Below are 18,084 nucleotides of genomic sequence, written 5' to 3' on the forward strand. Positions count from 1 at the left end.
CTGACTGACTGACTGTCTGACTGACTGGTTGGTTGACTGACTGACTGACTGACTGACTGACTGATTGATTGATTGATTGATTGATTGATTGATTGATTGATTGATTGATTGATTGATTGATTGATTGATTGACTGATTCTGGCAACTAATAGGAAAGTGTCTTATGATGGATTTTGGACAAAATGTAGTGCTTCATCTGTCTCATTTGGTTTTTTCACATACAAACACACTTAAGCAAATTTATGGACGCTAGAAAGATGTTAGAAAGGTTTTACTGGTTTTATTGAGCAGACAAATGAATGGAAAACAGGGGGGGATATATCTTGTGTTTTCATTTACAAAAATATCTATACTTTTTTCTTCTATTTTCTCACCTGCGTTTACTGCAGTACACTCAATCTTTCACCGAAAGTACATAAGCAATATGCATATACTATTTAAATATTCATTACTTTAAAAAAAAGCAAAAAATATAATTGCACTAAAAGCATTAACAACTAAAATACCATATTAAAAACAAAAGGTCAGGCATACAAATTTGGTCTCATTTAGAAGAGATATCTTGTTATTCTGTCCCTGCTTAAACTGTCACATCTTAAAGTGATCAGGCAGAGATGTGACAACACACTGTAGGCTGGAATGAATGGAATATCATGCCTCTTTTTTGTCGTTCATATTTTTACGGAAGCCTTTTCCTCGCATGTAGAGATGGAGGGTTTTTAGCTCATCCATGACCCTCTCCTGGATATGCACATCACTGAGCTGTAAGTTGTGAAGATAAAGAGTTAACAAACACACACACTAACACACACATAGAGAGAAAGAGAGACAGTTCTTTCAATATTCAGTACTCATACTTACATTATCACTGGCATTCTTCAGTTTTTGTAGCTGTAAGACAGCAAGCTCATCTGGGCTCATTTTTTTCTCCAGAATCTGGATAGAAGAAGTGTGTTTTAATTGCTTACTCTTTGAGTAAAATTTACCATTATTTACTAATATTTAATATTTATTTGAAATATGTACAAGAATATTTACCGTTGAGAGGGAAGTTGCAGTCTTTTCAGATTTCGTATATAGCTTATTACAGTTATATTTTACCTGAAAGATGAAGGATTAAAGTAATGAGTCAGTTGCTTTGTGTGATTCCCTAAGTTTAAGAAATGGCCTTTTGTGTAGAAACTAAAATATTTTGGTTAAAATTTAGGTTAAATTTTGTTATATTGCTAACTGTGATGAAAAGACCAGCATGAGGCCAACATCAATGTCAAAGCTGGTGAAATTCTGCTAGTTACATTAGAGAGAAAAAAAATATGCGTTTTATATTTCCCTCTGAGATTTGTGTGATACAATTACATCACTCAAAGGCACCATGTAACATGACATGGTTTAAGATCTATTCTGAAAATGGAATGTGCTAACCTGATGAACACAGTTTTTGAGTTGTTCCATAATGTGTATAAGTTCATGATGGTAGTTCATATTTTCTTCATGATGGACAGATGACTCCTCTGTCATTTCAAGAACATTTTGAAATAGGTCGATGATTTTCTGCAGGACACAGCTGTGAAGATTTTTCTGATGAATGAAAAAGATACAGTTCAGGTTACATTAAATGTGTGAAACCTGATGCCATCAGAAATGTAGATGGCATGATAGTATACAGATAAAAGTTAACAGTTATTGGAATTAAATCAGATATAGCAAAGCCGAAAGACTGACATATGTGACATATGACATAGAAATCAGTTTTGTATAGGTTTATCAAGGTTGTCGCTAAAATTCATGGGGCCCAGGACAACATTTTTATGTGTTGGACTTCTTCTATGGGGTAAGGCCCAATTAAAAAAATGGTTCTATATAGTACTAAAAGTGGTTCTTTGGCTCATAACCATAGGGGAACCACTTTAAGTGCTGTATAGCACCAAATCAGTGCTTCAGTGGTTCTTCAGCAGTTCTTTGGGATGACTGATGTGATATATAGCACCGCTACCATATACAGAACCTGTTAAGCCCCTGTATGGTTCTTCAGTGGTTCTTCAATGGTTCTTTGGGGTGGTTAAGGTGCTATATATCACCACCGCCATACAAAGAACCTGATAAGCCCCTTTAAAGGTTCTTTACGAGCCAAAGAACCACTGTTGGTGCTGTTTAGCACCATTTTTGTTGAAGAAATAAAAAGTGATATGGCACCTCTTATGGGTTCTACATAGCACCAAAAGTGGTTCCCCTATGATTACGAGCCAAGAACCACTTTTGGTGCTTTATAGCACCTTTTTTTTTAGAGTGGTATATCATATAGGACCTCATTGAACTCCGCCTCATAATATGGCCCCAAATTTGCAAATAACTGAATTACAAGAATTACATTCTTTTTACTTTCCAATATATAGAATTTTTCATTCAGTAACTGGAGTAACTGGCTTTATGCACCACTGAATTGCTGATAGTATGATAATATGTCATAATATGAACTTAGACAATGCCTCTTACCCTTTTCCGTATTTTGTCAAAGGAATTGTGCTTCAGGAGGATCTTCTCACCATCTGCAGCTACCTGAGAGGATCATTCAAAACATCATCAATTGAAATATTCAAAGTCTCCAGGGCATTTTCCAAAATTTAAGTAAACTGATTCTGCACATGAACAACTGACTTTTCTTATCGAGTTGCAGTCTTTTGTCATGCAAGATCATATCATTTTCACTTTGTACTGATTCGTTTTGTAACAAGTGCATGCAGTTATTTACATGCAAGTTATAGGCAATTTGAGTTCTAACACAAGGCTAATAGTAGGATCAGAGTACTCACCACATCTTTGCTGACACGCTCGGCTATATTCGCCAATATGTTCAGATCGAAACAAGGTCCTCTAACATCGATGCACTTGCCGTTTTGGAATACCACCGCGCCTTCATGTATCGGAATGCCAAGGATAAGGATCAGAACAAAATACTGCAAAGCACTGGCCATATTCTGTCCCTAAGTGACTAAATCAATGTTTCTCAATGGAGGTCCTGCTGATACACCTGTCTCATTCTTTTCTTCCTTCTTTTGCCTTCACTCCGTTCCTCACCTTTGTATTTATTCTAGTTTCCTGGTGACGTCAGCTTTGTCCCTTCCCTTTGTTTCTACTTTATCTGTTCAGATCTAGACAGGTGATGATATCAGACTGCTAAATTGTAACGTAATCCATGTTGGGTTCTGTATCCAGTGAGGATCGTGTTTTAGATCGTCGCTGCAGAATGCGAAGTTTTCTGGCAGCTTCAAGCTTTTCGAGGAGCTTAAATAAAAGAAAGTCACCACAAAATTGTAATACAACTCTATAACGAGGTCATGACATTTATGCGGCTCGAGGATGCCCCAGATTCTTAATCTCTACGCAAACCACAGTCTTGGTCAAGGAAAGTTCATTAAGGGCAACATAAATGGCACCATGATAATGATACTTACACAAAAGACAATTAGAAAGAATTTAATATTGAATTTGCAGGTCTAAGACTCTAAGGACTCAAAAAGACTAAAAATATTTCAGAACAGAAATGGAACAAGATGACTGATCATCTGATAAGGGGTCACTAACGGAAACTTAGGGGGATTTGAAATCTAGGCCACTCTCCATCGTCTCGTCTCATTGCTTTTTGTTTTTGAGGTCAAACGAGACATTCATTATCACTTGATTTTATTTAAACAAACATTCTTTTGTTATATAATGATTCAGTTCAATCTGACTGGGAATCTGTTTCACAACCAACAATTTTGCCACTCATAAAGTTTTAGCTAAAGTTAGTGTACTTGGTAACCAAACTCAAAGTTTGAGATGTGAAATGTGAAATATAAAAAAATAAAAAAAGATAAAAGGATAAAATTGATTAATTTAAATGTAAGTAGTTAAGGCCACTTAATATGAAGTGGGACCGATCCACTTGTTAGTGGACAAATTAAGTCCTATTTCTTTGGTTAACACAGCAAATTCCAAGTAAACTTTCGATTATGTCTACTTGCCCTTAAAAATGAATTTCCAAAAAGCAACACACTGTAAGATGTGGCGTGCAATCCCCACGCCCAAGGAATTTCCAACATCTGTTGTCATGCACTCAGCATCTATAATATGAGAAGAGACAAAGGAATATAGGGTTGGGGAGGGGAAGGGGAAGGGGGGATTTCCAGAGACAGTGTTTGTCTTATCCTCACTTCATCAGCGTTTACCCTGTTTCTTTGAAATGTAGGTTGATGTAAACAGGAAGCAGTTTGAGCTGCTTAAAAATGAAAGGAATCTCACCTTCACCTTTATGTACTGGGCCATTTAAAAATGTCTACACACATCATAATACAAGGTCCCCCTGGTTTTAGTTACGTCCCAGCCATAAACCATGATTTGATACTTGCAAGTTGGACGCAGGTGGTTTTAGAGTGCGGGACATTTTCATTCTAGCATCTGATTGGACAAAAATCTGTGTAGTGCAGGATGAGTCATCAATTTTGTTTGGTCAGTTTTTGCAAGAGAAATACTGTAAACATGTATAGGGCCTATCTATCAATCTTTAGTCAGGATTTAGCAGTACACGAGCATATAAATGACCTCAAAGCTGTGAAAATGGAAAATTTTTACAGGATCATAAACATGTCTATTTCTCTTCTCTGTCAAATGACTTTTCCATGTTACAGACACTTTAGACACTGTGAAGGTATATACCGAAACAAGGGCTGCGCATTTTTGTCTGCATGTTGCTAAATTATAAAGGTGTTGCATTAGCTTCCCCACAATGCTATATGGCTACAGACTTTCCAAAATTTATGTTGACACCCTGGTTTCTATTTCAAAAGCAACTCATATGTATGTTTATACTATACATTCGAGTTTCTTTTGAATACTTTTGAAAATGCTATTTTGGGATGTTGATTCAAAAATATAAGTGGTCTGACCTGTCAAGACAGTCAAGGATAGATCATTGTGGAGCAAACACTGTGTCGGAGCCATAATATTCTGGGCACATATTTCCCAACAGTGCCCTCAATTCTGTTCCATTGCTCCCTGTTCCTCTCACCTTGTTGAGGATGTTTACCCTGGAAAGTGAATGTTCCAAATCCACTAGTGTTGTTTTCTGAAGTATTATGTTAGAAATAGAACCCAGGGTGTCAACATAAACCTAAAAACTTACCTGTAAAAAATATTGGAAAGTCTGTATTCGTATAGCACTGTGGGGAAGCTATGTAACACCTTTATATTTTCGCATCATGTAGACAAATATATATATAATATATATAATCTGTGTGCTGCAGTACAAATGCATGCAAATAGCTCAGTATGTTTTTGGCCATTAATATGGCCAAAAGAAATGAAAATGACAATATATGTACTTATATATAGTAGTGTATTTTGTTTTGTGCATCTGTGAGAACCTTTGGTAGTGTTAACCTCATTAAAGTGAAATAAACTGGCTGGACCGCAGACAGTGCACTCTGCAGTGTTTTTCGAAACTGTGGTGAGAGCTGGCATGTGTTAAAATGGTAAGTTTCATGACTCTTAAAGCAAAAGCAAAAAGAGATCCATGAGGTTTTCTGTGTAAAGTGCAAAGAACATCTGTTAACAGCAGTAAATCATAGATGCTGTTCAAGGGTGAGTATAAGCATGTTATCTATTCTCTCATTCTGCCGGTTTGTGGTTAATGCATCATCAGCAGTTAAAAAGACTTTGCTGAGAAATAACACTTGCATCATAATTTCTTCTACAGTGAATTCTGGTCCTCACATGGGATGCTGGTGTCCTCACCAGCTTAAATAAGCTCAAATAGCAAGACTGGTCAACTAGCTTCACCAAAATGTCCATGGTTGACCAGCTTCATGTTTTGCTGATGGCTATGCTGGTCCACGTTAGACCAGCACCAAATCATAGACCAGCAAGGGAATTCACAATGTCCTTTTTAAAGCACTTCTGAATTTGTTTTTGCATGCTAATAGTTAACTTGTCAGTAAAATATGTTACAAAAGCCACTTTCCGCATTCCGCTATTTTCCTGGCAAACAATATAAATTTCCAAAAGTAGGCCTATAAATTTCCAGCTTCTCTTTTTTAAAGAAGTCACAGTGAAACCTTATATGAGCTAATTTGTTGTGGTGTGTAGTTACTATATTTCGCTGCATTGTGATAAGATATCTTTGCCTACATAAACAGATGGGGCCAAACCTGTTCAATGACATTTTTCTTTTTTGCCTGGAATTCCCACAAGGATTGTATAAGAGCAGTATTATATTACATAGGTAGGTCATTTGACAGCCTTTCAAACTGAAATAAAATAGTGAAAAAAGAGATTGTGCTGTTAATATGACCACTAGCAGGTTATAATGGTCTAAAAAAGTATTTTGCACCTGCAAACAAATGATTCTTTTCTTTCTTATCTTTACCATTTTTGCAATTATTTTTAACCAATGAGTGTCAAGGGTTTTTTGAAAAGTTTTGATCGTAAAGTGTGCATGGTCTGTGACTTGGTTTGATGTTTGTATTTAATACAATGTCGTTCTTACATCTTTAAGTGTGACATAAGTGTCCTTTTCCCCAGGGCTCTATATGTGTTGATGTTGGTGTCTGATTTCAAACATATGTAATATGATGATGAAGTCATGAATTCTTTTGCTTTCAGTGGCACTTTAATCTGTAATGTGACATTCAGTGATGTGTGGAATAAGTCAAAGTTATAGTAATGAAACTGATGACAAATGAGTTTCAAATGCTGGGGGAAGACAGGAGACATTTCTGTGTCAAACAGAAACATGTCTTAGCATGTCTGGCATATCTTATAAAGTCAATTAAATCAGAACAAAAATTATTTAAAAAATGTTTTATTTAGTCATAGACCTTACAACTTTTTGCTATGTAACTAGCAAGTGGTTTACAGTGATTTTTTCAAATAAATAAGAACAAATAAATACTGTCAGTTTGACCAATTATCTCTTGTGCACAATATGTGCACAACTTTATAAATAAAATAAATAACACTGATTTTCCAACATTCTTTAATTGATGATCAAGATCTACTAGGACTTCTGCCTCCTGATGCTTTTGGCCTGATGCTTTTGGCCTGTCGTCTCCGGCGGTCTTTATTCTTCAGCTGTGTTGCTTCTCTGTAGACGCGCTTGAACTCAAACAATGCTTTGCTCTGGACGATTGGGTCATCTTCCTGCAATTGCAAAGCATTTAATTAGTGATATATAAGTGTCTATATAATGTCAAATATGTATATTCATCTTGTTGATTTTGAGTGGACACAAAGTAAAAAAAAAAAAAAAGGGAATTTACACTCTAAGTTGTGCGTTTTTGAATTTTACCTATAATAGTATCTAGTAAATATATTGTGCACTGTAAGGGAAAAAGTAGTTTCAAAAAGCCGGGCCCACAAACCTTGATTACCCACTTTTAGAAGTAAAACTCCTTTCGTGTGGTTACCAAAGGCGGCCTTTTAACCAAAGTCAAATTCAAAATGTAGTGAAATATCAGTTCTAATTAAATGTTTCAACTGTGATTGATAAAATGCAGTGGCAATATGAGGCAAACATTCCTGCCACTTTTAGCTGATTTTATATATAACTGGTATATATGGCCAATACATTTTCTCAGTTAACTGCCCAGTAGCAGGTGTGGAAAAACATACTTTTATACATCTATATATAGCTCTAAAGTTTTGATGTTCAATGCTTCTTGGTATCAAGTTTCACAGAATCTAAAACTGTCATCTCACCTTAATCGCCCATAAGGTTTCTGCATATGTCTTGAGCTCTGCACTCTTGCCTGGGAAGTAGTTTTCTTGCAGTTTTTTCAAATGCTGTTGAACATGTGCCAATCTGTCTTTTGTAGCTTCATCCAGGCTCTCGTTCTGCATGCGAGTGAATATCCTACTGTATGTGTCCATGATGATGCTCATCAATAGATTCTGTTCACTTTCCTGCTAAACAAAAGAAACACACATGAGCACAATGTGGACCCAACACAGGATATCCCATATAGTATGTATCAAAACAATATGCCCTTTGGTCTAGAAAGGCTACACTGGTATCTTAGCTATTATAGACCACAAAGGTGTGAATACCAAGGCATTATGCATTTGAGGTTATTATGAAGGAGGTTATTTACCTCAAATTTGTTCTTTAAATTGTTCAGGACCCGCAGGAAGACAGGATGTGCGTTGTATAGCTCAGGGTCATTTCTTATCTGGAAGAAATGAAAAGGTCATCATTTATATCTGTTACTGTTTTAGATTTCAGATGTTTTTAACTCTTATCTTTTCTCACTTACTCAGATGAATGTGTTTATTATTATTAGCACACCACATCTGAAACCTAAACTCAACCTACAGACCAGATATTTTCCACCATGCAAGAAAGGCCCATATGTAGGAGTTTCAGTCTGTATGGATGGTAGGCTTAACTTCCTGTTTTGTATTATACTACCTCTTAACCACCCAACTAGAGTAAAAGTTGACTAGTTTGTAAAGCCAGCCTTTCCAAAAAGGTTTGTGGCCCATCTTTGAGTATCTTGCAGGCCATATCCTGGAACAGTACACCTTTGTCTATGCCTATTCGTTTTTGAACTCATTATTTCACTTCCTGACTGTGATGTGACATAAGATGGAAATTCAAATGGGTCTACTTACATAGTATGCTTTCAGCTCATCAATGCTCTTTTCCAGGTTCTCAGGGACGCTGGCCTCGGCATATGTCATCCATCCCAAAGTCATCAAACATACTCCCCAGAATAAGGCCATCATGTGTTGCGCAATCATAGTCCTAGTTAGTTTCAGGTGCTCGCTGAAGTTTGACTTGTATTCCTGTCTTTTAAAAGTTGAAGTTGCCTTTTACGCTGTTGCGTGACACCCGACTGTTCTCGTGTCTTGGAGATGGTCTGAATGTATCTGTTCGAGTGAATGGGGTATTTATAGTTATGTGTGAGAGCAAGCGAGCGAGCTATGATAAAGGTGTGAAATTGTGTGGCTGCGAAGTTTCCTTTAAATCACAATGCACCATGTTGCTGCTCAGCACCATCGAGCCCACCACTCATCTTCTCGGCTGGAATCCCGTGGATGCCACTGGGCGGGGCTGTTGGTGGTTTTGTGGTCCGGAATATTTTTGGTGATTCAGTAAGGTGTTTGGGCTCTCCATGGGCCTAAACGTCAATGCACCTATGGCCACTCCAATGATGCTCATGCATTAATGACTGACGATAGGGAAGTAGTGGGTTTTTCTTATCCTAGGGTTTCAAATAATGGCCTTGCACCAAATTTAGCAGCTTTTGAACTCACTTGTGTCACTTTCTTTTCTTATTCCCTTTTCAACTTCTACATGCATTGACATGCAATAAACTGTCCACACAGCTCTTCTGTACAATCTGACAGCTAGGAAATTACAAGTTTGTTCTTTTAGTTAAACAAGACTTAATGTTGAGTGTAAGAGTGATTAACCTTGATTTAGATACAGTTAGATGTTGGTAAAAAAAAAATTGGCAAAAGTGGGCTGAAACATTCACTAGAAGTTCCTTAGAATCACACATATGCTCTGCCACATCCAGGGCTAAGATGCAGAGGAGAGATTATATAGATAAAGAAGAACCTTTTTGCCTTTTTTTTGGTGTCAGAAAACTGAGTTGTGTTGTTGCTCATCAGAAGCGTTTGAGGTTTTAACACTTCATCGGCTCAGCCCAAGATGCAGAGAAAGAGAGAGAGAGAATGACAGAGAAAGAGAACAAGAGGAAGACAGACTCAAAAGTGATGAGTAGTGTGAGACAGATATGGTTTCGCAATCTTATGGTTACTACTTTTCCTACCAGGTCAGTTGAGGTGATGCTAACTCTAGGTAAGAATATGTATCTAGGAAGGCCATCTGAAATCTGAAGAAGCATGTCTTGACTTGGCTTCAATTCAGCTTACTATTTTTGTCATGATTAAGCTCCTCCAAACAGTTACGTTATGGTTAGACCAAAAACGTGAACGATAGAAAATCCCACATTTACATATACACGTCATAAAAAGTAGGAAAAGTGTGACTTCAATTCCTATCGCCCGTCACTCAGATACTCCGGACCTCAATGTCGGAGGTATGTCTCATTTTCCAGTTGAACGTCATCGGCGTGGTTGATTTTCCGAGCTGTGGTTGTCTTGAGGTGTTACCCCAGACTCCTCATTATACATCATACAGACCACGTGGAAACCGAAAAGGATTCTATCTAAGAACCGCTTACTTGTCATTTTTTGTACAGCTTCATTTGTCGTTAATCATCAGTTTAAAATTTCATATTTGGCCAAATATAGTAAATCACTTCATTTTGAAAATATACTGGAATTTTGAGAGTAAACCAATAGGAGAATTAACTTTAGCGCTGGTTGGATGGTTTGTAGCAATCAAAGATAAATTAATGGCTTACCATCTAAAATTTATCATGTAAGATGTTTTTTTGTAAATATGTTGCATTTAACAAGGACTTAAGATGCAATAGAAGACTGAAGTGATCCATGACTAAAGACGCTGTAAACATCTGTTGACATATGAGGATGTAAAAAAAGGGGAAATAAACAGAAAAGACTTGAGGGTTACAGTATGTAAAGCAACACATGTTGCATATTGCATTACTTTATTACTGTATGCATTTCCTGGGAATCAAGCCCATGACCTTAGTGATGCTAGAGCAGGGGTGTCCAATCCTGCTTGGAAGTTTCTAGTGAGTCTGAAGCAAAGCCACTTGAAGGCAAGTCCGCTTTTTGGCCTTAGCCGAAAAAAGCGTTATGCCTGCTAATGCTGAAGTATGCAGGTAAGTAGACAGGAGTCCATTTTTTTAATGGATGTCAATGGAGGAGAGGCTTCACTATGCTGAATAAAATACTTTTGTGGGGAAATAGCTTAACATTTAATTAATCTTCAACATGTTTTACACTAAACAATACTTTTGTTTTGTACCACCAGCAAATGTGTAGTATTTTATAATAGGCGTTGTGTAATATTGAGTGATATTGTATATTGTCTAAAGAAAATAAACAATATCAATGTTTTCTTTCTTTGGCTTTCAGGTTTTACCAATTATAATAAGACTTGAATTGTAATAACTATGACTGCCATGCCTAAGATGCTGATAGATTTTAAAGAATAAAGAAAAACTGAATAATTATAAATATTGTATTATACTGTTGTTTAATGAATAAAATGATGTGTTCTCTCTATGGCTTCAAGGTTTCAACAAATACATTAGACTTGAATTTTAATGAATTATGACTGCTGTGTATGCCTAATAATGACATAACACTTTTTAAAGGGTTAGTTCACCCAAAAATGAAAATAATGTCATTTATTACTCACCCTCATGTCATTCTATACCCATAAGACCTTTGTTCATCTTCAGAACACAAATTAAGATATTTTTGATGAAATCCGAGATACATAAAGGTATTAAAAACATATTTAAAACAGTTCATGTGAGTTCAGTTGTTCTACATTAATATTATAAAGCAACGAGAATACTTTTTGTTTGCCAAAAAAATCAAAATAACGACTTTTCAACAATATCTAGTAATGGACGATTTCAAAACATTGCTTCTGAGCTTTATGAATCGAATCAGTGGTTCGGAGCACCAAAGTCACATGATTTCAGCAGTTTAGCCATTTGATAGGAGATCTGAGTCACTGATTCAAAACAAAAGATTCGTAAAGCTCAGAAGCAGTGTTTTGAAATCGGCCATCATGAGATATTGTTGAAAAGTCGTTATTTTGTTTTTTTGCCGCACAAAAGTATTCTTGTCACTTCATAATATTAAGGTAGAAACACTGAACTCACATGAACTGTTTAAAATATGTTTTAGTACCTTTATGGATCTTGAGAGGTTCAGTGGCTTTGCTCTCAATGGAGGCCTCACTGAGCCATCGGATTTCATCAAAAATATCTTAATTTGTGTTCTGAAGTTGAACGAAGGTCTTACAGGTGTATAACGACATGAGGGTGAGTAATAAATGACATTATTTTCATTTTTGGGTGAACTAACCCTTTAATGAATGAAGGTAAACAAAATATAACGATTTTAATAAATAAATTTGATAACACTTTAGTATAGTGAACACAAAATTACTATTAACTATGACTTTTCCCTCAATAAACTCCTAATTCATTGCTTATTAATAATTAGTTAGCTAGTTGTTAAGTTTATGTATTGGGTAGGATTAAGAATGTATAAGGTATAATAATAAGGTAATAAGGTATAATAAGGTCATGCAGAATAAGGCATTAATATGTGCTTAATAAGTACTAATGAACGGCCAATATTCTAGTAATATGCATGCTAATAAGCAACTAGTTAAAAAACCCTAAAATAAAGTGTTACCATGAATTCTTTCTATGGCTTCCAGATTTCAACAATTAAACTGCAATTACATTTTTAATGACAAGCACAGTGCAGTGGCTCAGTGGTTAGAGCTGGTACCTGCACAGTAAGAAGCTGAGCCAGGAGTCCTTTCTGTGTGGAGTTTGCATGTTCTCCCCGTGTCAGAGTAGTTTTGTGTGTGAGAGAGAGCCGTGTGATTGACTGGGCATCTGCTTTCCCCTCCCTCTGGCCTAGGAAACTGGAATAAGCTCCAGCCCTTTGACTTAGAAGGTTGTCCAAGGAATAAAAAGAGAGAGTATTACTGCTATGTATGCCCAATAAATGTGTTATTTAATTAACATATTCAAATCTCAAATTAAATTTGGTTTTATGCACACTGTAGTGACCAGCTATAGAGGAATTCCTGCTCAGTAAAGCACATTCCACAAACATTGCAGTCCTAGTGTAAACTGTAACTGACTGTCATAAAACTGACGTCACAGCCATTATATGATACACTCTCAGAAAAAAAAGATACAATTCTGTACCAAAGATGGTACAAACCATTGTCCCTGGAGCAGTACCTTTAAAGGGTACAGAATTGTACCTTAAAGGACATGATTTGTACCATGGGGAACCAAAATGTACATATTGGTTTTTAAAACATACCTGTATTGTACCTTCATCAAAGTTACAAATCTTGTCCCTTAAGGTACCACCTCAGTGACAAGCCCCCGGATTAACATTTTCAAAGAATACCATCCTCCACCTCAACTGCTCTGCAAATTTCAGATGGTAAATGGAGGGATTTCTTATGGTGTGAAGACCTGTGTGAAGAAAGACATTCACAAAATCTGCAGTGGGATATGGTGTGGCTGGTTTTTCTGGAACAATATCAGTATCAGTATCAGTATTAGAAAAGACAGAAGTAAATTGATTAAATTTATATTCCCAATGACTAGTTACAACAGAGGTTGCGTTAGACTTTAACATTGTCCATCATTTTGACGGACAGGGTCGTAAAAATTCCGTCATAATCTATTACTACCCGTCATTTTAATTTTCATATTTTAATTATAATAACACATTTAATTGATTTTATTTTTGTTCACAAATAAAAGCAATTAAATGTGTTATAGCATTTGAACAAAAATAAAAGCAATTAAATGTGTTATTATAATTAAAATATGAAAATTAAAATGACGGGTAATTCATATGTGAAATTTCTCTGTACTGTACTATAGGCTACGATGGTAGCCATTAAAGAAAACGTAGTTTCATATTTATGTTTAAATAGTCCTATGTTATATTTTAAATTCATCTATTTGATTATGAAAAGTAAACAGCATGAGTAAGATCATCATAAGATGCGCAATATATCGGGAGACATGGAGTGGGTGACCCCATGTGGGTCAGACATGATTGACTTCATTAAGTTTTATTTTGTAGAAAGCCTTTCTTTAAAGTGAATTTTGTTTTGTAAAAATTGTATCTTAATTTTAATCAATGTTTCATTAACCAATTGCCTGGATGTAATAAATAAGAAGCAAATATAGCAGACAATATAATCATGACATGGAGGCGCGGGCGCGATCACTGGCGCGTGAACTGGAACGCGTCAGCTAAATGAACCGAAACTCAGCGGCTGCTTGCCTCACAGACATGAGAAATATATCTACAGAAAGCTTTAAATACCTACTTTAACGAAAACGAATTAATTCAAAACGAAAAGAAATAGGCTACCCTGATTATGTAGACTAAACCGAATGAAGTGCATTCTCTCTCTAGCGCATCATGAGGAGATGATGAGAGTCAATATCAACTTCATCTTTGCAGCCGAGACTGATTCAGAAAACATTACTTTATTAATAAACAATTAAAATGTCGCCTTGCTGTTTTGCGCATTCATGAGACCAATATCGATTCGTAAATCACAATCGATCTCTTGATAGGCTATATGCTGTTTTCAGTTGATGATTAAACAGTGCATTGTGCGCCTCCCATCCAATAAATCGCAATAGGCTTAAAAAAGCTTTGTGTTGATTTTGATATGGAACAAAGTCTTAGATTTAAAATGATGTCCATTTCATTAAGAAATTCAAGCAATAAATACCGCTTTGGCGCTCTTTAATGTGGCGTCATATATCGTTGTAGCTTCTGGATACGCGCCTGTGCGGTATTAAACGCATAGTAAATGATTCGTGCCAGTTTCATTTTTGTTCTGGATCCAGTGCTCTGCTGCTACAATGGAGCGCACTCGCCACCAACTGGACAGGGGTGTGAATTACAGTTACAATTTACAGTAGATCACCCTCAGTGTAATCTGTCACCGTGACGGACGGCCTTCAGATTTTTCCGTCATTGATAAAAAAATTCCGTCAATGACGGGAAATTTTCGGTTAACGCGACCTCTGAGTTACAACTGTACCTATTGACTTATTATAGAATATTTATCGTACTACAGATTCTTTGCATATGACAACTGCTCACTTTCTCCCAGGATATCACCAGAAGTAAATCAAGAGCAGCATGAGCATGAAAATCCACATCTAAAAAGACATTTAGCAACTATAAAGATTTACAATATTCAGTTCACGCCTCACATGATCCAAGTTAGCCGTTATGCTTTCTCCAATGTTAAAGCCACAGACCCTCTTTTCTCCCTGTCTGAAGACTGAATAGCTGTTTCAAGTGTGTTTAATTAAATCTGGACCTAAACTCTGCAGGACAGTGGTCCTCCAGGACCAGGTTTGGGGACCCCTGCGCTAGTGCCATGCTCTACTGTTTAAGCAAGGGTTCCTCAAATCCGGCCCTGGAGGGCCACTGCCCTGCAGTGTATAGTTGCAAACCTAATAAAACACATCTGAGCCAGCTAATCAAGATCTTCAGAGTTCCTGGAAAGGTAGGTGAGTTTGATCAGGATCTGAACTAAACTCTGCAGGACATTGGCCCTCCAGGACTGGATTTGAGGAACCCTGGTTTAAGCTGCTGGAACACTTGTCCATGGTTCTGGTTCATACAATCCAATCATTTTTTTCTTTCACATTTTAAAGCTTGTTTGTATGACATTCACCCCTTAATGTGTCAAGTGCTTGAGGCTGGAATACACTACATGACTTTTACACTAGGCATCATACACTTGCCGACTTTGTAAATCGTTAAAGAGAAAAACTGGGCATCATACGCTAAACATATCAAATCACACATTACCAAACTTTTGAGTCATTCCAAACCCAATAACATGTAAACATGTGCCTTGTTGCTAGGAGTAGCATGACAAGTGAAAATAATAATACAATTTTCTAAAGCTGGCTCAAAATATCAAACATGTTTGATATCCTCCGACATGCACTACACAATGCACCAATATTTGCAGAATGGCTCTGACTTTCAGCAACTAGCCTCAATTCCTTTTGACAGCACATTGGCCAAAAATCTGTGCTAAAGTCATTCAGTGTATTCTAGCCTTTATTTGAACATTTTTGTATTTTGTGTGTGTTTGTGTGTCATATACATGTACATGTAATGTTTGTTATTGAACAAGCAGAGTCATGAATTAATGCAAAATTAATTTATTGTAATTAACCATTTAGCCAGTGAAGCTCACAGAATATTTCAAGCAAATCCAGTTAGAAATCAACGTTCACCATTTCTGTACACTGTAAATGATGCAAACACACTTGTGATAAGAATAAGTTAGATTATAAGTTATGGATGGTGTAGTAGAGTACATTATAAAAGTAAAAAATAAATAATTATTTCCATATAATTTATAAATAAATAGGCTAATACAATAACAAAGCACAAGTTTACTAAATGAAAGACATGACTTTTGGATCTTCTCCTTAAACCTAATTGTGTTTTTCTGTATAGGCCCGAGCAAACACCATGAGAAAGTCATTTAATGCTCCTCCTCGGATTGTTCCATTTTTCACCTTGTAAGAGTGAGAACAAACATTTGTATTAGATACCATATCATATATTATATTACATGACCTGATATCATATAATAAACAGAAATTCAACAACTAAAACTGTACACGTTCACAATGAAGACAGGACTTTCTCTTTATGTTTACCTTGAGTGAGTTCATTTCCTGAAGCTCTTTCCATACTTTATGTTCTGCAGTATAATTTTGTCTCAGCTTTTGCACCTCATTCATTACATATTCTATCTCTTTTCTCTCATCTTTATGCTTAGACTTCATGTCTTCGAAAAGTTCTTCGTAGAAGTTCAGCATTCTTTCAAGCAACAGCGCCTGACAAGTGCAAGAAGCCTTGGACTAAGAGAAACAAGTATTATTAGCATGATACAGATATAGAGGCATATATATCATTCAATTGCATTTTAATATTTTAGCATTTTGCACAGTAAAAACTTACATTCAGCTGGTTCAGATGAGAAACAAAAACAGACTTTGAAACCCATTCTGTGCCACGTGTTTTCTAAAGAAAGCGGGCAAAAAACAGCGAACGTTATGAATGAATGTGCATCTCTTGTGAATCTTAACTCCTATTCTAAGATCAAAGTGTCGCAAAGTTTATTGCGTAATAGATCTCTTGCTAATATTAGCTGCAAGACCCAACTATAACATACAGATATGAGTAGTACTTGAAGTGATTCATCTTGTTAACACAGACTGAGTTGCTTTCAAAAAGTTCATGATAGTAGACATCACTTACATAATGATCTTGCAGAGAGTGGATATTTGTCGCCAAATGGGACTTCGAATTGGACCGTCGAAATCTGAATGAGTTGGTTGTCTGAAGAGATGCTATTAACAGAAGTCCACACAGCAGCATCATGTTGAGCCAAGAATCCATTCTTTGTGTTTCGGTGCTGTGAACCAAGCGAATTTAAACACAAGGTTGTGACCTGATGCTAGTCAGCAGGTGAGTGTTGATGATCGGAAAGGGGCCGGGGGTTTATATAGGTGCACAACCTAAAAAAGAGCAACGTATGAAGGCTGTGGGTTTTGGGGTTTCTGTGGCTACTTTTCTATGAAGGTTTCCTATCAGAGATGAGATGCTCTCAAGTAAGTGACGCCACACTAACCCCGTACCCCAAGCACAAGGACACAGTAGCCTTTGAGAATAGCCACAGTTTCAATCCATTTTCGGACCATTAGAAACTGGGTTAGGGGATTGTTAGAAACTGGGTTAGGGGATTGTTGACGTGCTGCCAATGAGTCAATCGTGAATGGAAAGTTGATTCATTATCAGATATTTTTTTGTTTTGTGTGAAACCGAAACTTGTTATCAGTGCTAATCAGCTGGTTTATATCCAACAACTATATGTAACAGCCATCTGTTTTATATTAGTTTTTCTTTTTATCAAATGTTTTTAATGCGTGCATATGAACGTATGCTCATGTCTGTCCCTGCATGAGTCTGCATATGTTGCATATGCATTTTTGACCACAAGTGTTTGTTTACATGTGTGAAAGTGCACATGAAGGCATATGCATATGTAGCTGTGTGTGTTTGGTGCTGCAAATGCAACACATACTGAAAAACACATACTGAAATCAATTGCTAAATTATCACTATAAACTTATGATTTGCCATACTTTGCATTGGTGGTTAATTTGTGGTAATGTAAATTTGCTTAAGCTACAACTTTCTGCCTGTGGCCACATAGTTTTTCAGTTGAATTCCCCTTCAAACATAGTGTGGTGTAGCAACAAACATCAGTTCTCTGAAATGAACCTCAGAAATCTTAAAACCATGTTTAAGTAAATGAAGTTGTGCATA

General features: G+C 36.5%; 3 protein-coding genes across 4 annotated transcripts; all 3 read right to left on the reverse strand.

The window, feature by feature from the left end:
* Positions 1–260: 260 nt before the first annotated feature.
* si:ch211-266a5.12 (uncharacterized protein LOC557488 homolog) lies at positions 261–6,668 on the reverse strand. Its single transcript, XM_048156104.1, has 6 exons — positions 2,811–6,668; positions 2,494–2,556; positions 1,423–1,578; positions 1,039–1,101; positions 862–936; positions 261–762 (listed from the first exon to the last, which is right to left on the reverse strand). Exons 1-6 carry the CDS (start codon positions 2,970–2,972, stop codon positions 652–654), a joined length of 630 nt encoding a protein of 209 aa, XP_048012061.1. The 5' UTR covers positions 2,973–6,668; the 3' UTR covers positions 261–651.
* A 154-nt stretch (positions 6,669–6,822) lies between these two features.
* ifng1 (interferon gamma 1) lies at positions 6,823–9,180 on the reverse strand. 2 transcript variants are annotated; one of them, XM_048156105.1, is made up of 4 exons: positions 8,647–9,180; positions 8,127–8,204; positions 7,735–7,941; positions 6,823–7,176 (listed from the first exon to the last, which is right to left on the reverse strand). In XM_048156105.1, the coding sequence occupies exons 1-4, from the start codon at positions 8,773–8,775 to the stop codon at positions 7,024–7,026; spliced, it is 567 nt and encodes a 188-aa protein (XP_048012062.1). In that variant the 5' UTR covers positions 8,776–9,180; the 3' UTR covers positions 6,823–7,023. The 2 variants fall into 2 exon arrangements, with proteins under 2 accessions (XP_048012062.1, XP_048012063.1); XM_048156106.1 differs by having other exon boundaries at positions 7,735–7,938; positions 8,647–9,179.
* Positions 9,181–15,886: 6,706 nt separating this feature from the next.
* Positions 15,887–17,980, reverse strand: ifng1r (interferon gamma related). Its single transcript, XM_048156107.1, has 4 exons — positions 17,014–17,980; positions 16,714–16,776; positions 16,410–16,613; positions 15,887–16,265 (listed from the first exon to the last, which is right to left on the reverse strand). The coding sequence occupies exons 1-4, from the start codon at positions 17,152–17,154 to the stop codon at positions 16,182–16,184; spliced, it is 492 nt and encodes a 163-aa protein (XP_048012064.1). The 5' UTR covers positions 17,155–17,980; the 3' UTR covers positions 15,887–16,181.
* Positions 17,981–18,084: the final 104 nt, after the last annotated feature.

The sequence above is a fragment of the Megalobrama amblycephala genome, linkage group LG14 (assembly GCF_018812025.1).
Source record: "Megalobrama amblycephala isolate DHTTF-2021 linkage group LG14, ASM1881202v1, whole genome shotgun sequence".
Taxonomy (NCBI): domain Eukaryota; kingdom Metazoa; phylum Chordata; class Actinopteri; order Cypriniformes; family Xenocyprididae; genus Megalobrama; species Megalobrama amblycephala.